Here is a 23,948-nt window from a genome sequence, read left to right as displayed (position 1 = left end):
CTGAATAAAAAAAAAAAAAAAAAATAGCCATGACTTAAGCCCCGTACACACGATAAGAAATTTGGCCAGGAAATTTCGTCAGACGACTGATATGCCAATTTTCGGCTTGTTAGTATGGTGCTTTCGACAGCCGACTCCGACTTTTCGGCTGACAAAATCCTGGTGTGCAGGCAGTAAACTTTGTCCTCCGACTTTCGTCTCATTAGTACAGATTTCGATGGGCAAAAATCTTATGAGCAAGACTAGGCATGCTCAGAGACGAAAGAACACATACAAAGCAATCCAACACATGACATCACTTCTGAAGTAGAATTCTGTCATACGGGAAAATTCATGTGCAGTCTAGAGCACATTCCAACCAACCAACAGACACCACTCTGGACAAAAGACGGACGACAGGTCGGCGGAAATTCGTTGCGTGTGTACGAGGCTTTAGACCCTTTTACACCAAACCAAAGGATCCACCATGCTACAAAGTATAAAAAAATTGCTAGAGGGTTCTCATCCCACTGTTGCAAAGGAAACATCTGAAATGTTAAATTCGCCACTAGTGATGATCTAACAAAATTCCTACAATCCTTTATGTGAGGGTGGAAGACTAATAATACCAGGGTACAGTTATGGCTTGTGTAAAACTGTACTAAAGAGACCACAAATATCAGGATGTCCTGGAGATGGGGACAAAAAGTTGTCTCAATCATGTGTCCTTTTATACTAAACTGGGGAATCCCTTGAAACAGTTGCTGTGACATCCATTCACCTCTCTCAGAATGAAAGGCCACACACTAGGGCTGAAAACAAAATACATGGTGGTGCAAACACTTTATATCGAATAACAATCGCACCCATACAAGTTAAAAATAATGAAACAGGATTTCTAGAAAAAACATAATCTCACCCATACAAGTTTAAAATAACTATACAAGTCCTAAATTAAAAAAAATGTCTTTAGCAAGTTTTTCCATTGAAAACAAAAAACAAAAGAAGAATCGTCAGCCAACATTTATACTGGAGAAATGACATATAAAACAATACAAAATAAGCAACTCCAGCTTGCTATTTAATGAAAGTCTTAAATACTGTTTATGACAATATACCAGGATCAGCCACCAGGACTTTTTTTGTAGAAAAAACAAGTTGAACAAGAACAAAAAAAAGTAGAACTCATAATTTAAAGATCTATTGTATAAATTAAAAAAACAAACACCACTTATTTTAAATGAAACAAAAAAGCAAGAATATAACATTTAGCAATGTGCTCCAGTGCGACAGACTAAATCTAAGGTCACTTTGTAATTCGACAATTTTGTCTTTTTTTTGGGGTGTCAAGGTCTTTGATTTCTCATATCTCAGTATTTGTTTAAAAAGAAAATCAAATTATAAAAAATAAAAGGCAAAACAAACAAATACATAATATTGATATAAGAATGCCTCTTGTACAACCTAGGTCATATTTTACACCAAATATCCACGTATGAAGCAGGATAATATTGTACAGCCATGATATCAATTTTCAGTATGTCACACGGTCTGTACAAGTAGTGCCAGATAAAAGCAGCTTCCTCATATATTATTTTTTTTGTTTTTGTTTTAGGAGTGCATAGCCGTCTTGTGGAAAAAATATGTTAACAGCTACTTTATCATTATCACACATTGTCCAGTGCTCAACGTCTGACATGTTACAGTATTCGATCACCGCTGCCACTATGTTTTGGGAAAGTTTGTCTCTCCTTATAACTACTGCATTAATGTGTTCAGTGTTTTATTTTTGTTTCTTCTCTTTCTGTGAATCTTTTTTTTGCTCAGATTTGAACAGTCTCCTTGGAACAACAATGATGCTGCCGTCGCTATTACAGTGAAGTGCATATTGGCTTGGATTGACCGGTCTGCCCTGATCATCTCGTAGTCGGCTAAATACATTGCGGTAGAGGTCGTTAAGTTTCTGTTTCACGTGGCTCATGGACTTGCTGCATTGAGCTCGCTCTTTCAAAAGCTTCTCTTTCTGTGCCTTCAACTGATTGACATCGTCCTCCAAGTTCAAAATGACATCCATCTTACGTTTTCTACAGTTCTGAGCAGCGACCTTGTTTTTCCCCCTACGCCGAATATCTCTTATAACAGATATCTGTGTCTCAGTCAAGTAGTGCTTGGATAACATGTTGTTAAACATCTCTACGGGCATGCTAACAATTTCATCTACTGAAAAGGGAATTTTTAGGGACTTAGCTCGACGTTCATCGCGGCTGAGGCTTTTCTCCATTCCACCAACACAGGGGCTTCTTAATTTACCCGATTTTGCGGTCCAGCTGTAATGATGTTCAGGACTGGGCTCTAACTGGTCAGGCAGCTGATTGTATGTATGGTTATGGCGGACATTATTTAACGACACTTCATCATAGTAACTTTCATCATCTTGATAATCCATCTGGCAAAGTTTGTTGATATCTGTCCAACTTCCTCCAACTGCCCCTTCTAGGCCATCATAAGAGACAGATTCAGAGTCACTGCTGTAGCCAGCAGCGCCTTCATCCTCCCCATAGGTTATCGATGAAGAATCAGATATGCTCGCAGAGGCAGGGCTATGGCTTGAATTAAGAGAAAGTCCAGAATCTGAATCTGGTTCTTCAAACAACTGAGACACCTCCAGAGGATCAAATCCTTCTTCCAGGGCTAAGGACATTAGATTGATTTCATCAAATACATTTTCGTCAAGACCAGAAAGAAGATCTTGATTTGTTGAGTTTCTAGAACAGTTGTCAGTATTTGGAAATAAAGATGTTAAATCCGTTACACTCAGGGGTCCTCCAGGAACAGTACTTGAGTTTAATTGCATGAAGCTTTCTGGTGTCTGGGTCAACTCTCCAATGGACCGGAGACTGTGACTCGATGTGTACATGGCTTCCTGCAGACTTACATCTTGGCTTATTGCCTCAGTAAAATCCACATTGTAAGGTGCAGTAGAGCTGATTGGATTGTTGGTATTTGAGATTGACTGGATATCCTCCAGTGTAATCTGGGAAAAAAAAAAATATATAAGAATCATAGATTCAGGTTACGGCTTTATTTGTAGATCTATTCATAGTAGCCTACAACTCAAAGCTCAAACATGGATTATGAGAGCCAGTTCAGCCCCCATTATTTTTGCATAGTACTTTGTTTAGCCTTTGGTTAATCCATTTGAAACCATAAAAATGAAACCATGCCATTTGTCTTTCTACCTCATCTAACTGTACTTGTGCATAGAAATAAACTCTTTATTGCTCCCTCATATAGTACAAATAGCAGCTGTAAAAACCCAGAGAGGAAATTATACCTTTGAATGGTAAAGTTGATTTTTCCAGGTTTGTCTAGACACAATTAGCATCTCTCCTTTACACACAGACTAGAACTATTTTAATGCAGTATGTTGTCTAAAGGCCAACCAAAAATACAAAATTACACCCTATGGGGAAAAAACAAACAAGGTTGCTATCTAGGGATTGCTAGAGAGCTAAAACAAAGAAGGTGTGCAATGAAGAGCTTACAACAGTACAGCTACTGTTCGGTGGGATAACAAGAGAGACATGGGCCACTTTAAAGCGGAACTTCACCCAAAAGGGGACGTCCTGTTTTCATCTTACCTCCCCCCACTGCCACATTTGGCACTTTTGGGGATGGGAGTGGGAGGGGGAGGGGGGAGGGAGGAAGGAGCGGGTACCTGGTTTTGACACGTACCCGCTTCCACTTTCAGCCCCACCTGCAGCCTTCTGGGACACATCACAGGTTCTAGAAGACTATGTGACCATTCACAAAGCACAGGGTGGCTCGTGCATGTGCAGTAGGAAACCAGCTGTTAGGCTCTTACGATGCCTGGGCCTGCACCTGAAGATGATTGAAGAATCAACTCAAGTGAGGACAGTGCTGTATCCCTGGACAGGTAAGTGTCCTTATAATAAAAGTCAGCAGCTACAGGAATTGTAGCTACTGACATTTTTTGGGGGGGAACCTGGAGCTCCTCTAAGTTTTTGCCAGCTACAAGTTAATTGGGTCACTCACCAGCTTCTTTTCTAGACTCCCATTGGTGACAGGCTTGCACTTGAGCTTCCTGAACAGCTCACTTACTATGGTCTTTAACCACTTACCGCCCGCCCGCCGTCATATGACGGCGGGACGGTGCGGCTATTATCCTGGGCGGACGTCATATGACGTGACCCAGTAAATGCACGGCAGGCGCGCGATCGCGGGCGCGCCGCCGTGCACTGCCGGTGTCGGCGTGTCCCCGGGACACAGCCGGTCACCGGCAGGGGGGAAACAGCCAATAGGCATGGCTGTTTCCCACGTGATCGGCTGTGTTCCAATGACACAGCCGATCACAATGGAGGCGGCCGGGAGATGACCGCGCATGCGCGATCGGGAGCGCGCAGCGCGGTCATGTCGGTGGCACTGTGTTCCGTAGGAACACAGCTGTCACCGGCGGTAGTAAACAGTCACTGACAGTGACTGTTTACTAAGTGATCGGCTGTGAATCCATTCACAGCCGATCACAAAATGTAAACACAGAGCAGTAACTCAGTGTTACTAGCTCTTCTCCCCTCATACAGTTTCCAGTATGAGGGGAGAAGAGCTAGAAATAGTGAGTTACTGCTCTGTACACATGTAAAAAGTAAAATCACACTAATAAAGGTCCCCACACAGTCCCCAGCCCCCCCCAATGTCACCTGTCACCCAACAGTCACCTCATCAGTGCCCAGAAATTGACACCCATAACGTTCACATGTGAGCGCAGCGATCGCGGGCAAAATCACCGCGATTCTGCCCGCGATCCGGAAATCATTGCAAATTGCGGGACGCCTGTGCGTTGCCCGTGATTTGCAATAGCACCCCAAACGCTGTGCGATGTTGCCGCCATTTCCGCCTGCCAAATCGCAGTAACATCGCGCAAACATCGCATGACGCCCAAAAAAGTACAAGAGTTTCTTTGGGGCGTCATGCGTTGTTTGCGTGATGTTACCGCGATTCGGCAGGCGGAAATCGCAGCAACATCGCACAGCGGGCAACGCACAGGCGTCCCGCCATTTGCAATGATTTCTGGATCGCGGGCAGAATCGCAGTGATTCTGCCCGTGATCGCTACGCTCACATGTGAATGTAGCCTAAAGTTCACCGGTCACCAGAGACTGCCATCAGTACCGCCGTGCACCATCGCCCGTCACCTGTCACCCATCAGTGACCATCGCCCCGTCACCTGTCACCCCATCAATCACCGTCACCTGTCACCCCATCAGTCATCGTCATCTGTCACCCCATCAGTCATCGTAACCTGTCACCCCATCAGTCACCGTCACCTGTCACCCCATCAGTCATCGTCACCTGTCACCCCATCAGTCACCGTCATCTGTCACCCTATCAATCATCGTCACTTGACACCCCATCAGTGATCGTCACTTGTCACCCCATCAATCATCGTCACATGTCACCCGGTCAGTGATTGTCATCTGTCACCTCATCAATCATCGTCACCTGTCACCTCATCAATCATCATCACCTGTCACCCCATCAGTCATCATCACCTGTCACCCCATCCGTCATCGTCACCTGTCACCCCATCAGTCATCGTCACCTGTCACCCCATCAGTCATCGTCACCTGTTTGCCATATACATGCAATCACTTACTGACCGCCTAACGACTATATGCGTCGGCCATTAAAAGCTAAATACTGGGGTTATGGCAGAAGATAGCCCCCATAACCCCGGTATTTTTTGAAACGGCGGGCGGTCGGCTTTCAGATAAGGGTGGTCCCAGTGGCGGATTCGCCGCGGAATTACCCTTACGGTGCAGGGGAAGAGGTGCCCCCCCCCCCTCCTGCCGCGTCCCAGACGTTTTCCCAGCTTACCGGACCCGCCGGCAGCGGGGAAAACTATCCGGTCCCGGATCCTCAGAGACAGGAAGTCGAGTGAGGGCAAGATGGCCCTCACTCAACTCTATGGTCTTGGAGGACCGGAGCTACGTCAAAAGATGTTGCCTAGCAACCGGTTTAAAGGGCCGCTTTTTTTTTTTGCTTTTTTTTTTTTCCTCTTTCAACAATTTTTTTTTTTTTTTTTCTTTTTTAGTGTAGTTGTGAGGTGTGAGGTCTTTTTGACCCCAGATCTCACAATAAAGAGGACCTGTCATGCCTATTTCTATTACAAGGGATGTTTACATTCCTTGTAATAGGAATAAAAATTATCAAAACATTTTTTTTTTTTAAACTGTGTAAAAATAAAAACATAATAAATAAAATAAATAGGAAAAAAAAAAAAAAAAAAAATTAAAGCGCCCTGTCCCCGTTAGCTCGCGCGCAGAAGCAAACGCATACGCAAGTCCCGCCCACATATGTAAACGGTGTTCAAACCATACATGTGAGGTATCGCCGCGATCGTTAGAGCGAGAGCAATAATTTAAGCCCTAGACCTCTTCTGTAACTCTAAGCTAGTAACCTGCAGAAATTTTTAAAATGTTGCCTATGGGGATTTTTAAGTACCAATGTTTGGCGCCATTCTGTGAGCATGCGCAATTTTGAAGCATGACATGTTGGGTATCTAATTACTCGGCGTAACATTATCGTTCACATTATGGAAAAAAAATTTGCTAAATTTACTGTTTTCTTATTTTTTAGATCAAAAAAGTGATTTTTTTTCAAAAAAATCGCATTTGGAAGACTGCTGCGCAAATATGGTGTGATAAAAAATATTGCAACGATCTCCATTTTATTCTCTAGGGTCTCTGCTAAAAAAAAATATATAATGTTTGGGGGTTCCAAGTAGTTTTCTAGCAAAAAAATGATTTTAGCTTGTAAACACCAAGTGTCAAAAATAGGCCCAGTCTTAAAGTGGATAAATGGACAACTTTGTGTAAAGCGCTACTTGGATGTTAAGCCTATGTATGTGGCCAGGCTGTGAAAAAGTGTTACACATGTGGTATCGCCATACTCAGGAGGAATAGCAGAATGTATTTTGGGGTGCAATTTTTGCTATGTACATGCTATGTGTTAGAAATATTGCATAAATGGACAGCTTTGTGTAAAAAAAAAAATGTGTTTTCATTTTCTTTCCACATTTTCCAAAAACTTGTGGAAAAAAATGACATATTCAAAAGACTCATTATGCCTCAAAAATTATACGTTGGGGTGTTTGCTTTCCAAAATGGGGTCATTTTATAGGGGTTTCCATTGTCCTGGTGCTCCAGGGCCTTCAAAAGTACGATAGGTTGTCAGGAAATTATATGTGAAATTTGTGCTCCTAGAATGCCGGACGGTGCTGGTTGGATGTTAGGCCTCTGTATGTGGCCAGGCTGTGAAAAAGTCTCACACATGTGGTATCGCCATACTCAGAAGGAGTAGTAGAATGTGTTTTGGGGTGTAGTTGCAAGTATACATGTGCTGTGTGAGAGAAATAACCTGTTAATACGGCAATTTGTAAAAAAAAAATAAAATAAAAAAAAAAATCTTCATTTTGCAAAGCATTGTGGGAAAAAATTACAACTTCAAAAAACTCACCATGCCCCTTATTAAATACCTTGGAATGTCTACTTTCCAAAAAGGGGTCATTTGGGGGGTATTTGTACTTTCCTGACTTTTTAGTGTCTCAAGAAATGAGATAGGCCTTCAGTACATCAGGTGTGATCAAGTGTGATCAATTTTCAATGATTCACACCATAGCTTGTGGACTCTATAACTTTCACAAAGACCAAATAATATACACTTACTTGGGTTATTTTTACCAAAGATAAGTAGCAGTATAAATTTTGGCCAAAATTTGTGAAGAAAAATTACTAATTTGCAAAATTTTATGACAGAAACAAAGAAAAATGCGTTTTTTCACAATATTTTCAGTCTTTTTTTATTTATAGCACAAAAAATAAAAAACCCAGTAGTGATTAAATACCATCAAAAGAAAGCTCTATTTGTGTGAAAAAAAGGACACAATTTTTGAATGGGTACAGTGTTGCATGACTGAGTAATTCTCAGTCAAAGTGTGAGAGCGCTGAAAGCTGAAAATCGGTCTGGGCAGGAAGGGGGTGAAAGTGCACTGTAGGTAAGTGGTTAAATAATTTTACTCTTTTTTAATCCATTTCATTTTTTTTTTTTTTTAAGAGTATTAAAGCAAAGACTTTAATGTGAAGTGGCCAGGCCAAGAACTAAGCTGGAGTTATATTGACACAAGAGTCCCTGGACAAATCACCAAAGCCTAATGTTGAAAAAACAAATGTTTTGGATGGACTGCCTTTAACTATAGCTGGTTATTAATTTAATGTACACAGGGTTTGTGCCTATAGGTGGCCAAGTCAAAGCGGTGGCTTTTCTCTGTGCGGCTATTGGCTTCACTTCTCGTATCGGTCATCTATAAGTTTACTTACACGCTGTCACAATATTGTGAAGTAGGTCAGGACCAGTAAAACAAGAACATGGTCTGTATAAGAGAGGCGATCGAAGCAGAGTACTGTTTATTTGGTGCCAAAGGCTGGGTGCCTACAGTCTCCATTAATGGAAATCCAGCCACAAATGTAGCACTCCATTTCAGACCATTACATTAGGAAGTATAATAAAACTAACTGCAACATGCACTAACAAAATATACAATATACTCACAAAGCACAGGGTGGCTCGTGCATGTGCAGTAGGAAACCAGCTGCTTATCGTTATCATGTTTTTTGTTAAAATGTTGCAGCCACTCTTATGTCAATTGCATTCTTCCATTAGTGTCCATTCACACTGGTACGACTTGGTCAGCCTGACAAGTCACGCACCGTCACTCCCACTGTGTAGTACAGGAGCCGTTCTAATAGGAGCGACACAAGTCGCTCCAACTTAGAAAAAGGGTCCTGTACTACTTTGGGGCGACCTGGAGGCGACTTGCATTGACTTCCATTATGTGAAGTCCGTGCAAGTCGCGCTGCACGCGACTTCACAGGTCGCCCCCTAAGTCGGAGCGACCTAATGTGAACGGGGACTAAAAATAATTAAAAAAAATAAATAATAAAAAAACAAAAAACAAAAAAAAAAACACTGCAACATTTCCAGGACCAGAATACCTAAATGTACTTACATTTATATCAGGCAAGGAAAGGAGGTCTTGCCATAGTTCACTGACTGAATTTCCTGGTCGGGGGGAGGGCTGAGTATTCTGAAGAGAAGTTTCACTTGTGCCCTTTACAAAGAAATCAAAATTAATAGTTGATGTTAGCACAAATGGTACTGATATCCAGACAAACATGTAGAATTTTACAAAAAATAAAAAATAAAAAAAAAACAGGCTTTGAGCTTAAGGGGAACTTGTCGGCCACTGTAAAGTAAAAAAATAAAAGTCCAGTCCAAGAGCATTCACCTAAAGATGCTTGTTATTACCCAAGACAATACAAATATATGGAAGAGTACAAATGTTAAATTGGAAAGGCATATACAAAAAGTGATACTAAATACACAGGTTTTTTATTTTGTTAAAAATAACAAACATGTTATACTTACCTGCTCTGTGCAGTCGTTTTGCACAGAGCAGCCCGGATCCTCCTCTTCTCGGGTCTCTTTTCGGCACTCCTGGCCTCTCCCTCCTGTCAAGTGCCCCCACACCAAGCAGCTTGCTATGGGGGCACCGGAGCCGAGCTGAAACCCCATTTCACTCAAAGGTAGAGGGGCGGGTGCTAGCACCCTGTGTCCATTCAGACAACATTGCTGGATCCATAGGGGGCTCAGGTAAGTATTTGGGGAGCCTGCTGCACACAGAAGGCTTTTTATCTTAATGCATAGAATGCATTTAGATAAAAAACCTTCTGCCTTTAGATCCATTTTAAAGTGATTGTAAAGTCTGTTTTTTTTTAAAAGTTAAAAATAACAAACATGTTATACTTTCCTGCCCTGTTCAGTGGATTTGAACAGAGCAGCCCCGATCCTCCTCTTCCCAGGTCCCCAGGTCCCTCTTTGTCTCTCCTGGCCCCTCCCTCCTGTTGAGTTCCCCCACAGTGAGCAGCTTGCTATGGGGGCACCCAAGCTGAGCCACAGCTCCCTGTGTCCATTCAGACACAGAGCCTTAAGGCCCGTACACACGATAAGAAAATCTGTAGGGAAAATTCGTCCAACGACCGATCTGCCGATTTTCGGATTGTTAGTATGGTGCTTCGACAGCCGACTCCAACTTTTCGGCTGGCAAAATCCTGATGTGCAGACTATAAAATTTTTGTTGTCCGTCAAATCAGTGCCCGATTTTTGTCTCATTAGTACAGATTTCGACTGAAAAAATCTTAAGAGCAAGACTAGGCATGCTCAGAGACGAAAGAACACATACAAAACAATCCAACACATGACATCACTTCTGAAGTAGAATTCTGTCGTATGGGAAAATTTGTATGAAAATTACCTCTTCACTTTCCACATCAGACTAGCATGCCAAAAAAAACGGACTACAGATCTTTCGATAATCTGATCGTGTGTACGGGGCTTTAGGTGTGCGTGCAGGGTGTGCCTGGGCACACCCTAATCACCTTGTGTGCATTAGCCTAATTGCTTTGTGTTTAGACAGGGAGATGGGAAAGATCTCCCTCTTACTGGCTTACGCACTTCTTTTACTGGGTCAGCAGGGAGATCAATGTGCTGGGGCCATATATATGTAGACACACATACATGCATGTGTGTTTGAGCTTTAGGGTGCACACCCTAATGCCATAGGCTACGCACACCTATGCATAGAGCCATGGCCCAGACCCGCCCCCTCTCTCTCCTGACTGGCTGACCGACTTATTGACAGCAGTGGGAGCCAATGGCCCCACGCTGCTGTTTTAGCCAATGAAGAGCACCACATATCAGAGATTCTGTTGAGAGCAAACTCCTCTAGCCAATGAAGAGGGGAGTCCCGGGCAGCTGAGACACTCCTACAACATCGCTGGATCTAGATGGGGCTTAGGTAAGTATTAGGGGGGCTGCTGCACACTGAAGGCGTTTAATCTTCAGGCATAGACTGCATGAAGATAAAAAAAAAACCTTCTGCCTTTACAACCACTGGAAGGTTAAAAAACGGCCATAAGTCAAAATATACACTATAATCCCTTACTAAATAACCCCGTCTCTCATGTTGTATTTATGAAACCAGATCCTAGAACACTGAAGTAGTGTAGATTTGTGAATCCTCATTCCAAACCACAGTACCAGATGTAGGTGAAGTGTACGGATAGCGGCTTTTTATGGTCTTCAGCCTGTAACAATCACTCTGCGTTTGGTGACAATTGGAGCTTTGTAATAGAATAGCCAACATATTTTGGAATTGTCAATTAGGCCCTCCAATTGTTGACTAAACAACTGTTACCAATTACTGAATAAGAATGCAAATGATTTTGTGACAAAGCCCCAAAGTGCAGCAGAACATCTGTTTCTGTCTTAAATGCCATATATAAGAGCAGCTCTGAGACAACACTAATGCTAGACAGAAGCTTTAATCTAAGTAATGCACTTCATGGCTCCCCAATGCCATGGCTCTGATTGTTAGCTATTGCACGACTGTGTACTCCTAGATTTTATACATTAGAAAAAGCTACATGGTATACCTTCTGCAGTTTATAGAGCGTGTTAATATATCAGACACAAGTCATAATTATCTATTGCAGTGATGGCGAACCTTGGCACCCCAGATGTTTCGCAACTACATTTCCCATGATGATCTACTATACTGCAGAGTGCATGAGCATCATGGGAAATGTAGTTCCAAAACATCTGGGGTGCCACGGTTCACCATCACTGATCTATTGGGTGGTTGTGGAGAAGCACTATGTACCCAGTATACAGATTATTACTAGCACTGTCAGAGGCCAGTACAAGTAGATTTGTTCTAGGGAAGGGAGTGCAAAAAGTCCTAAAACCAGAGAACTATAAACCGTATATTGTAAGGGGGGGGGGGGGATGCTCAGGTATTGGCAGAGGTAAACCATGCAGAAGACAAGAAAACCCAGAACAGTCTAGGCAGGCTTGTCCTGCACTTTTATTCAGCAAGGCAGCCAACAAACAGTTGCAATGCAGCGACTCTATAGCATAAAACAAGACTAAAGCCAATGACTTATCTCTGGTTAGTTATGAACAGGGCGCTCCCTAAGGAGTTCCTCAAAACAAGGCAGCATCTGTACCTTTTCAGAGTTCTGTCAGCACTCAGCCTTTTCACACAGCAGCAGGCTCCCATACCAGAGAGAGAGAGCCCTAAACATCAGTCAGCTTGCATATATAAAATAAGTGGACAGCTAAGACTATTAATGAGGCTTTATCCCACCCAAAGAGTTTCTTTAACCACATAAGGAACGCTCACGTTGCTGCTACTGCAGCAAGGTGGCAGCCCTGGGTCTAGCGACGTAGACCTACGGACCGCCGGAGGCTCGCATCTCGCTGTATTTAGAGACTTGCACATGTGTGACTTACTCCCATGTCTGCATAAAAGTTAGGGGAGGGGGAAGCAGCAGCACACTGAGCTTTCCAGTGTATGGCTGTGCATCGGGGGGGCGTCAGGGCAAGCATGATCATTGGAGAAGATCAGGCTGAGTTCCCAGCACAGCTGACACTGTGCTCTCCTGCTTAGTGTGGTCAGTTTGTAATAGGGAAGCAGGGGGACTGGCAGGAACACCAGGGATTTCACACAAAGGAAGCAATATAAAGAGAACTGGATATTTTTCATACAAGTACATGGTGTAGCAGGCACATATGAGGAATATAGAATGCTAGAGTAACAAACACTAGAATACCTAAAACACAATATTGCAACTTTGACATTCGTTAGTAAAATTGTGCATATTATCACAACTACATTGTTTATCCCAGTTGATTATACCTTGTTTTGTTTCAGGAAAAATTTGGCTTACTTTTGGAGGTATATGGTAATGGAGAGCTCCTGATTTTTTTCTATTATCAAAGGAAAACTGGCCCAAATTTAATTAGAATTTTGAATTTAGCTGTAAATTTCTTGCTATTACCATAATTCACCACTAAAGACAACCCAAAATAAATTCCCGTGCTCCTGATGATTGTAGCCATACCACATATGTGTGGTATTTGTTGTTTGTACTTGCAATAGGGCCCAAAAACAATAGTGCACATTTTTTTTTTTTTTTTTACCTAAAACCTACTTACACTAATACGGACATCCATACTACAAAAAAAAAAAAAAATCCTGCCTGGACCCTGACATTTGACCATACCACTAACCCTTGGACTGGCCTGGATCAAATCTTGATCTAGCCTTTTTTTAAAATGATACATTTTTTTTTTTTACACACTTTAATTTGGGGACATTTTTCTCCCCTGCAAGTAGAGAAAAATACAATGCATCTTTCTCCCCATTCAGATGAGAAAAAAAAAACACAGGGTGGGCTGCACAGTGACTTATCGCTAATAGCCAAGTGTCCCTGCTCTCTCACCCCGTTTTAAAAACTGATTATGCCCCGCACATCTGCGAGACGGAATGTAGGATGTCATGTGCCTCATGCATCCTCTGTACATTACAATCGTCACTTTTAAAGCCTTCCCCTGAGATCCCAGTTTATTAATGCCGTACGTTGCATGCACTAGATGGGCTTAGCTATACCGCTAGACGCCATGCACTTCACTCTTGCATATGCGCAACATCCAAATACTGTGAGATTTGTAGCTTAGTATGGGATCTCCTGGAAAGGCCCTAGTGACGTTGACTTCCCAGGGGGGAAACTATGCAACTATAGCTAGCGCCTTCAGGAAGTGGATGCAAAAAAGGTAAGTAAATTCATTTTTTTTTTTTTTTAACATCAAATTATTTCATATCAGAATACAATGATGCATGCTGGTGGGAAATTTAAATAAAAAGGGTAAATGTCTGCTTTAAGAAATGATGTGGCTGACATGGTCTACTGTACTTTGCACATTACAATTACTTCTTGAATGGTTTTGATTTTTACTGTCTTTTCATTGTACATGGTTTTAAAATAAAAAATGAAAGGAACACTTTGAAAGCACATCAGATCTCAATGGGGAAAAATCTCATGCTGGATATCTATACTGATATGGACTGGATAATGTGTTAGGAATGAAAGGATGCCACATCGCTTGATGGAAATGAAAATGATTAACCTACAGAGGGCTGAATTTGAAGACACCCCAAAAATCAGTGAAAAAGTGAAAAATGGCTAGTCCATTTCTGCTGAAATTTCATTGCAGCAACTTAAAATGGTAGTCAGCAGCTTGTATGGTATGCCTGACAACATCGGGGCATGCTCCTAAATGAGACAACAGATGGTGTCCTGGGGTATTTCCTCCCAGATCTGGACCAGGGCATCACTGAACTCTTGAACAGGCCAAGGTGCAACCTGGCGGCATCCGATGGACCAAAACAATGTCCCAGAGGTGTTCTATTGGATTTAGGTCATTTCGGCATTCAATGTTATAAACTCCTTCATCCTCTAGGAAGTGGCTGCATACTCTCGCCACATGAAGCCGAGCATTGTCGTGCACCAGGAGGATCCCAGTGTAGGGTCAGACAATGTGTCCAAGGATTTCATCCTGATACCCAATGGCAGTCAGTGTGCTATTGTCTAGCCTGTAGAGGTCTGTGCGTCCCTCCATGGATATGCCTCCCCAGACAAAAAATTTGGGGGAGCATACCCATGTATTTCTAAAGCTGCTGCAGCTATGAACCAAAAGACATGTATATTAAAAAAGAATAGCGCGCAAATGCAAAAGAAATAACTACCAAATCTGAAGACAATCCATAAATAAAAATGGGGGTTTGGTCCCACCATATGGCCATATCGTGCTCAAGCCCACTACTGCGTCAAAGTACCCCATTATCAGTGGGTCCTACACTATCCATGAAAAAGAGATGAATCCAGCCTTTCTAACCCTTGGAGATAATACTCCTTGCTGGGAAGGATGTGCAAATGCAATACAGGGGACTCCTACTATATCCACTAGATGGTGGACACTGATTGAGTACAGGTGTGTGTGGGGGGGTGGGGAGGGTTGCTCAACCTCGATAGTCTGGTCAGACCGAATACATAATAAACAGGCAAAAAATTTGGGGGAGCATACCCATGTAGGACCCACTGATAATGGGGTACTTTGACGCAGTAGTGGGCTTGAGCACGATATGGCCATATGGTGGGACCAAACCCCCATTTTTATTTATGGATTGTCTTCAGATTTGGTAGTTATTTCTTTTGCATTTGCGCGCTATTCTTTTTTAATATATATGCCTCCCCAGACCATCACTGACCCACCACCAAACCGGTCATGCTAAACGATGTTACAGACAGCATAACGTTCTCCCTGGCTTCTCCAGACACTTTCACATTTGTCACATGTGCTCAGGGTGAACCTGCTCTCACCTGTGAAAAGCACAGGGTGCCAGGGGTGGACCTGCCAATTTTGGTGTTCAAAGGCAAATGCCAATTGAGCTCCATGGTGCCTGGTAGGGAGCACAGGGCCCACTAGAGGACATCTGGCCCTCAGGCCACCCTCATGATGTCAGTTTGATTGTTTGGTCAGAGACATTTACACAAGTGGCCTGCTGGAGGTCATTTTGTAGAGCTCTGGCAGTGCTCATCCTTTTTGCACAAAGGAGCAGATACCAGTCCTGCTGATAGGTTAGGACCTTCTATGTCCCTGTCCACCTCTCCTAGAGTACCTGCCTGTCTCCTGGAATCGCCTCCATGCTCTTGAGACTGTGCTGGGAGACAAAGCGAACCTTCTGGCAATGGCACGTATTGATGTGCCATCCTGGAGGATTTGGACTGCCTGTGCAACCTATATAGGGTCCAGGTATCGCCTCATGCTATCAGTAGTGACACAGACCCTATCCAAATGCAAAACTAGTGAAAAACTCGCAGAAAAGAGGAGTAGGGAAAAAAAAAAAAAATGTCAGTGGTCCTCCACCGGTAAAACCATTCCTGTTTTGGAGGTTGTCCCATTCTTGTCCATCTAGTGCACATGTTAAAAACCAAAGAAGCTGAAACTGATTAACAACCCACTCTGCTACGTAACTGAACAGATCAATATCCCAGGAGTTTACTTGACTTGATGCTATACTGTGATTAAAAAAACACTTTTTAGAGCAGTGTATTTGCCCTTGGAAAGCCCCATCTAATATACTACATAACAGACAACAAATCAAATAGAAAAACACTACTTTACATCCTTAGGACACAAACCTAAAAGTTTTGCATATACCTCTGCCCTGATCAATGCTGGTCAATAATTCATACGTCACATCTAAAAAAAAAATGCTCTTGCAGTAAAATATAGGGATTTACCTCTAGTGCATTTTCAGTTTGTGCTAGCAGCTGAATAAATTCTTCAAAGAAAAGAGAAGGCTCTGTTGTTGTGTTTCCTTCAATCTGAAAAAAAAAAAAAAAAAGAGAGTTAAGTCACTAAGACAAAAGATAAAAAAGTTAATGAAAAAAGACACAACCTGCTTATTACAAGGAAAACAAACCAAGCAGAACACATGAGAATCGTCTGCAGCCTGTCTGCATATTTTACTTCCAATGTACATTATTTTTAATGCACACCTGTTGACTTGCTGAACTATTTTGCAAGGCAAATGAAAACTGTAGAAAAAAAAAAGAATTGGGAGTTTTTAGTTTTACAAAAAGTAATTTAACAGGATTAAAAGAAAGTGATCAAGAGAAAATGATGTATTCGGATAAGTGTTTTTTATTTTTTATTTCACGTGGCATTATGGTATGTTTTTCTCTACAAGCTGATCAGCAAAATGAACAGTGACAGGGGTTAGGACAAAACACAGCTATGGGTGATTACAATGGTTTTCTTTGATTCACATGTAATCTCTGGCACCCAGACAGCACCAGAAATGCATTGTGACCTCTTTTTGGTGCAGTCTACATGTCTATCTATGTAAGCAAGGACTGAACACACAATTCTTATTCACAGATTATTAGTTGCATTTAAAGATACAGAACTGCATAACAATCCTAGATGTATTCACATGAATATAAGTTTAAGGAGTTGTAAAAGCAGAGTTTTTTTTTTTTTTTTTTTTTTTAGCTTAATGCATTTTATGCATAAGCATCAAGATAAAAAGCCTTCTGTGTGCAGCAGCCGCCTTTCAGCACCCCCTAATACTTACCTGAGCCCCATCTCTGTCCAGCGATGTCCATGAGTCCCTCGGCCGTCGGGGACTATCCCTGAGGGGGGGGGGAGAGAGAGAGAGAGAGAGAGACCGAGAGAGGGAGAGAGACCGAGAGAGGGAGAGAGACAGAGAGAGGGACCGAGACAGAGAGAGGGACCGAGACAGAGAGAGGGACCGAGACAGAGAGAGGGACCGAGACCGAGAGAGAGACCGAGACCGAGAGAGAGACCGAGACCGAGAGAGAGACCGAGACCGAGAGAGAGACCGAGACCGAGAGAGAGACCGAGACCGAGAGAGAGACCGAGACCGAGAGAGAGACCGAGACCGAGAGAGAGACCGAGACCGAGAGAGAGACCGAGACCGAGAGAGAGACCGAGACCGAGAGAGAGACCGAGACCGAGAGAGAGACCGAGAGAGAGACCGAGACCGAGACAGAGACAGAGAGAGAGAGAGAGAGAGAGAGAGAGAGAGAGAAAGATCGAGAGAAATCGAGAGATCGAGAGCGCTCGAGAGTGGGAGAGAGAAAAATAAGAACAGGGCCAAACTGCAGCTCCAGGTCTGAATATACACGGAGCTGCGGCTCGGCTCGGGTGCCCCCATAGCAAGCTGTTTGCTGTGGGGGCACTCAACAGGAGGGAGGGGCCAGGTGCAGTGAAGATGGACCCGTGAAGAGGAGGATCGGGGCTGCTCTATGCATAAACAACTGCACAGAACAGGTAAGTAAAACTTTTTTTTTTTTTTTAATAAACACACAAGACTTTACAAATTGCTTTAAATAGATTTAAAGAAGAACCAAATTGTGGAAGCTGTGTCTAAAAAAGGCAGGCAGAGAGCAAAGGACTCGTATTGTGGTCTCCCTGCACTTATATTTTCCCCTTACTGACTTAACATGCCTTGTTCTGTATGGAGGCCATCTTGTTAGTGGCCAGATTTTGCTTCCTCATGTCACAGCCTCCAGAAAGGAGAACCGTGAGCAGCACAGTAGTGACATTGCCAAATCCCACTTCACCCCACATCTGAGACTATCGGTCACAGACAGCAGAGCCACTGGGATCATTTACAGCTATACACTGTGAAAAACAAGTGCATCTCTGCAACCAGGAGCAACTGGCATTTGCATACAGCCACCTATAAACCAACGTAAAGCCTAGTACACATGGACTAAATGTTGGGCAACATCAGGCGCGGTTCAATAAAAAAACACGATCGACATTCGGCCTGTGTGCATGGCAACCGGTCCAATAGAAGATGGCCATTTGGCTAGCTTCTTTCGGACGAACGTGCTGGAAAACCAGCAGCCGACCAGCTCCAATGGCGAACAGCACTGACCAGAGTGTTCTGGCGGGGGTCCCCCTGTCAGAACAAAATAGCACAGCAGGAGAGATCACTGTACTAACATCTGATTGTTAGTACAGCAACTCCGACCGCAGCTGTCAGTTTTTTTTCTGGGTTGAACGAAAAATAAATGACTAGTGGCGTGTACTAGGCTTTAGGCTGTGGCTGTATGCTGGTGACTCCACATCCAAGCATTTACATTTTACAGAGAAGGATGAGCAAGCCTTGATGAAAACTAAATGGGTTTTAGCAGAGGTTATTTTGAGACCTGGATATTTTAATGGGTTCCACTGTGACTTTCGTAAGACAAACTACGAGCTTTCATATCCTGGCCACAATAAAAGTCATGTAGGTCACTCCATGAACCTCAAGCAGTGTTAAGTGGAAAATTCCTTGAAAAATGCATGACATACACCACTCAGCAATAACATTAATACCGCCCACCATGACCCTTTGAGGCATTTACTCCAGACCTATGAAGGTATGCTGTGGTATCTGGCACCTGGTAGCAGATCCGTTAAGTCCTGTAAGTATTGAGGTGGGACCTCCATGGATCGGACTCTTTTTTCTAGTGCATCTCACAGACACTTGATTGGTTTGAGAAACTGCAGTCCAAATCAACATCTGGAACTCACTGTGTTCCTCAAACCATTCTTCAATTCAGACAGGCCACCTTCTTCCATTGCTTCCTTGTCCAGTTCTGATACTCACATGCCCTTTTAGCTTTGGACGCGGGTCAGAATGGGCACCTTTACCGGTCTGCAGCTACTTGGCACCATACACAACAAACTGCAATGCACTGTGCATTAATATTATTATTGGAAACCAGTATTAAACTTTTTTTAGCAATTTGAGCTATTGGATCGAACTACACGGGCCAGCCTTCGCTGCCCACACGCTCATTAATGAGCCTTGGCCCCATGACCCTGTTGCCAGTTAACGGGTTCTCCTTCCTTGGACCACTTTTGGTAGGTTCTGACAACTTTAGATCGGGAAAATCCCACAAGAGATGCAGTTTCGTAGATGCTCTGACCCAGACGTCTAGCCATTAAAATTTGGTCCTTGACAAAGTTGCTCAAAACTTTACGCTTGCCCATTTTTTTTTTTAGCTTTTGTCTGCTTTCAACACATCAAGTTTCATGGACATGTTCATTTGCTGCCTAATATATTCTACCCATTTTGAGATGCCATTGGAACCAGATCATCAATGTCATTCACTTTACCTGTCTGTGGTTAGAATATTATGGCTGATAGGTGTATAATACTGGATAAAATATAGAGAGGAACTACACCAATTTTTAAAATAACACTGTAGCTGCTGACTTTTTAAAAACAGACATTTACCAGCCCAGCTCGGTCTTCACCTGGGCAGGTTCTTTGCTAGCCATTGGATCCCCGACGTGGCCTTCTTGGCTGTGGAGCACCGGCTGTGACTTCCTGCTTTTTCACAGCAGGCCACACACTGTGCACATGCAAAACATGCTACGCTGACAGGCTGGTCCCGCAGCCTCCTGGGACATGCAATGTCTCCCAGGAGGTTTTGAGCAGGGAGGGCCGAATGTCCACAATTCCTGCCTAGGTGAGAACGTTCAATAGTGGAGGGGGGGGGGGTGTAGGGTGAGCTGAGGGGGAAGTCTTCCAATGGGACAGGAAGTGAAGGTACATCTGCCCAATGGGACACAATGGGTTTAAACCCTCCCTTACTCTGTACAAATTGAAAAAAAAAAAAAAAAAATAGTTACGCATATAGTTCTACTTTAAGCTCCTCAGTGAATGTGGGTTAGATTCATCAAATGTCTAACATCCTCGGAGCGCTGTGCTTGTTTACTCAGCTACGTCAAAATGCCTTCATTTCACAGCTCACTGAAGTACAAGATTTCTTACAAGGTCTTTGAACACAAGAATACAGAATCACTATCCCAGCGTTGAAATGAATACATCAACTGCAGAAATACCTCTTCCTACATTTTCATTTCCTAAGATGAAGGAAAATACTTGCCAGGCACAGTGCTTGTTTGGCATTATATCATAATATGCTCATAGAAGATTAAAAGAATGTATAAATTTGTCATTCCGTGATTTTTGGGGAATTGCCATTTTACACAAGGACCGGACAAAAAAAAAAAAAAAAAGGTAATAGAAAATTTTTTTTAAAAAAAAAATACTAGCGTATATATTGCCAATTACGCTATTTTGCGATACTTCCTAAGATAGCACAAAAATGGAGACATTTGCTGCTGTATTCCTATTTGCTATGAAGTTAGATGTGCCTATTGATTTGTCCCGTCAGCCATTGTAGGCTAAAAAGGCTGCTTAACCACTTCCCCACCAGGCCTATTTCGGACACTTTTTGTTTACAAGTTAAAACCAGTATTTTTTCCTAGAAAACTACTTAGAACCCCCAAACATTATATATATTTTTTTAGCAAAGACTCTGGAGAATAAAATGGCGGTCATTGCAATATTTTTTGTCACGCGGTATTTGCGCAGCGGTCTTTAAAACGCCATTTTTTTGGGAAAAATTACATTTCACTGCATTTAAAAAATACTAAACAGAAAAGTTAGCCCATTTTTTTTTGTATATTGTGAAAGATGATGTCACGCCGAGTAAAAAGATACCCAAAATGTTACAGTTTAAAATTGCGCCCCCCCGTGGGATGGCGACAAACTACGGTCAATAGAGATCTCAATAGGCGACACTTTAAATTAATTTAACGGTTACCAGTTTAGAGTTAGAGTGTAGCTCTTTTTTTTAAATTATTGCTCACGCTCTGGCGATCGCGGCGATACCTCACATGTGTGGTTTAAACAGCGATTTCATTCGCGGCTCGACTTCCGTATACGTTTTTTTTTGTGCGCGAGCTAACGGTGATCGGGCGGCTAATTTTTTTTTTCCCATTTATTTTATTTATTTTTTTAACTTTATTACAGTTTTTAAAAAAAAAAAAAAATCTGATCACTTTTATTGCTGTCACAAGCAATGTAAACATCCCTTGTGACAGCAATATGCAGTGACAGGTACTCTTTATGGAGGGATCGAGGGTCTAAAAGACCCTAGACCCCTCCACTACACTTCCCTGTATGCAAAACGCCGAAAACTGCGTTTTTGCATACAGCCGTTTTTCAAATTTGCCGCCATTTTGCAGCACACTAACCCGGAAGTGACGTCATGGACGCCGCCTCCGGGTTACGTCATCGGAGACCCGATCGATGCCGTTTCCGGCATTCATCGGGACTCCATCCAGCCGGCGGACGCGGTAAAAGCCGCGGGGTAACGATCGAGCGGCTCCCGAGCCGCATCGATCGGTACCGATGGAAAGCCGACGTCATATGACGTCCACCCAGGGGGAAGTGGTTAAAGATGGCAAATCTCTGCATGTGAAGGAGAGGTGGTAACAGTCCCATCAATCACTTATGGCACTTTTCCACTGCAAGTACCGGCTCAGCTCCACTCGGCACTTCTTGGCCCAGTTTGCTTTTCCACTGCGTGGTACGAGTCGGCACGTTTCAGCACTGTATAGGCTCTACTCGGCTCGGTTTGCTTTTCCACAAAAGTAGTAAGTGGGTGGGATTACAACGATTCTCTGACCAATCAGTGGCTAGTAGTGACAAACAATCAAGGCTGCATGCAAAGGATTGTGGGATATGGTATATGTACGGCCCGCTTGGAACCCCAACTGAGGTGGTACTGTTTAAGCGAGCCGTACCATGTAGTGGAAAAGCGCTGCTGTACCAAACCATTCTAACCCGTACCATGCGGTACCATGCAGTGGAAAAGCACCAAACTGAGCCAAACCGAGCCGTACCATGCAGTGGAAAAGCGCCTTTAGTGAACACTTCACACCATTGCTGTCTCCATTTGGGTGCAACACGAGTGGGGGTAGAGGGACCACTGTCTTTCTATAGAGAGAAAGGAACTATTACTTCTACAAGTCACAAAAATAAAAATGTTTGAAGTGCCTGCAAGCCTTAAAACATACATCTACATGTATGAGTGCAAGATAGTCAGCATAGGTGTTAGAAATTTTTAAGACTAGTTAGATATAGCCTGGAATTCTACCTCAAATTAAAAAGGTACACTATAGTCAAAATGGAAAAATTAAATGATGAGGCATACGCAGTTGCGAAGCTAGGACATTCTTCTATCCGGGGCAGACTCAGTTCGGCATCCCCCACTCCAAAGAGGACGGTGTCAGCAGGGCAGTGCACTGTGTCAGATTTTTAAATTTTTTTTTTTTTTTTTAGGAGCCCTGTTGGGGGGCTTTGGTGAAATATCAGTGGTCTAAACAGACCTCTGATGTTCCACCTTTAAGACAGAGAAAGACAGGGGACAGATTCTCTAGTCCCTTTCTCTGCAGCCTCAAGGGCATCATTGTTAAGGATATATACAGGTGCATCTCATAAAATTAGAATATCATCAAAAAGTTAATTTATTTCAATAATTATATTCAAAAAGTGAAACTCGTATATTTTATATAGATGTGTTACACAGAGCGATATATTTCAAGAATTTCTTCCTTTTCATTTTGATTATGGCTTAAAGCTAGTGAAAAGCCAAAATTCTGTATCTCAGAAAATTTGAATAAACACCAAAAAAAAAAAAAGGAAAAAAAGATTTTTAATACAGAAATGTTGGCTTACAGAAAAAGTATGTCCATGTACAGTATAGTATGGACTCAATACTTGGTCGGGGCTCTTTTTGCATGAATTACTGCATCAGTGCGGTGTGGCTTGGAGGCGATCAGCCTGTGGCATGGCTGAGGTGTTATAGAAGTCCAGGTTTCTTTGATAGCGGCCTTCAGCACATCTGCATTGTTGGGTCTGGTGTCGCTGATCTTCCTCTTGACAATACTCCACAGATTCTCTATGGGATTTAGGTCAGGCGAGTTTGCTGACCAATCAAGCACAGTGATACCATGATCATGACACCAGGGACTGGTACTATTGGCAGTGTGGGCAGGTGCCAAGTCCTGCTGGAAAATGAAATCAGCATCTCCATAAAGCTGGTCAGCAGAGGGAAGCATGAAGCGCTCTAGAATTTTCTGGTAGATGGCTGCGTTGACTTTGGACAACAGGGTAGAGGAATGGATGAGGTAACTGGATGGATGGATGGATGGATGAACAGGAGAAGGGACCGAGACTGGAACATCTGCAGCTCCCGAAGAAGATCTGAGTAGGATCACCTCAATGTAGAAGAAAAATGAATAGCGGGGCGCTAAGGTCAGTATCAAATAAAAACGCTTTATTGAAATAGGCAGCACACTTACATTGAAGTTAGCATGAAATAGCATGAAACAGCATGGATAGGGAAAACCTGAGACCAAGCAGCTGTAATCAGTGCGAGGCTGTAGGCATCACTGAGTGAACAGAGACCGAGGATGACAGGGAGCCAGTCAGCTCAAAGTATGGATATTAGCGGCGCCATTCTAGGCTGCACACGAAGATGACAGCTGTCAAAATGCCTGGTGGATGTCGGGAGAGGGGGTGTGCTTGACGAGTTTCAAGGGACTTTG

General features: G+C 43.0%; 1 protein-coding gene across 2 annotated transcripts in view; it reads right to left on the bottom strand.

Moving 5' to 3' along the window:
- Positions 1 to 1,005: 1,005 nt before the first annotated feature.
- The window catches only part of NFE2L3 (NFE2 like bZIP transcription factor 3), a 69,585-nt gene continuing 46,642 nt past the window's right edge, over positions 1,006 to 23,948 (bottom strand). Inside the window, exons 3-5 of one of the 2 annotated variants that reach the window (XM_082258403.1) lie at positions 16,262 to 16,338; positions 9,064 to 9,165; positions 1,006 to 3,013 (exon numbers count right to left, since the gene is read on the bottom strand). In XM_082258403.1, the coding sequence (XP_082114529.1) occupies positions 1,763 to 3,013; positions 9,064 to 9,165; positions 16,262 to 16,338 (1,430 nt within the window). In that variant the 3' untranslated portion in view covers positions 1,006 to 1,762. Of the gene's footprint in view, positions 3,014 to 9,063; positions 9,166 to 16,261; positions 16,346 to 23,948 lie in introns of both variants that reach the window. The other variant, XM_082258402.1, reaches the window with a different exon arrangement.

Source organism: Pelophylax lessonae (assembly GCF_965119305.1).
Source record: "Pelophylax lessonae genome assembly, chromosome: 5".
Lineage (NCBI taxonomy): Eukaryota > Metazoa > Chordata > Amphibia > Anura > Ranidae > Pelophylax > Pelophylax lessonae.
Note: the sequence above shows the minus strand (reverse complement) of the source record. Positions and strands in the feature narration are given on the sequence as shown.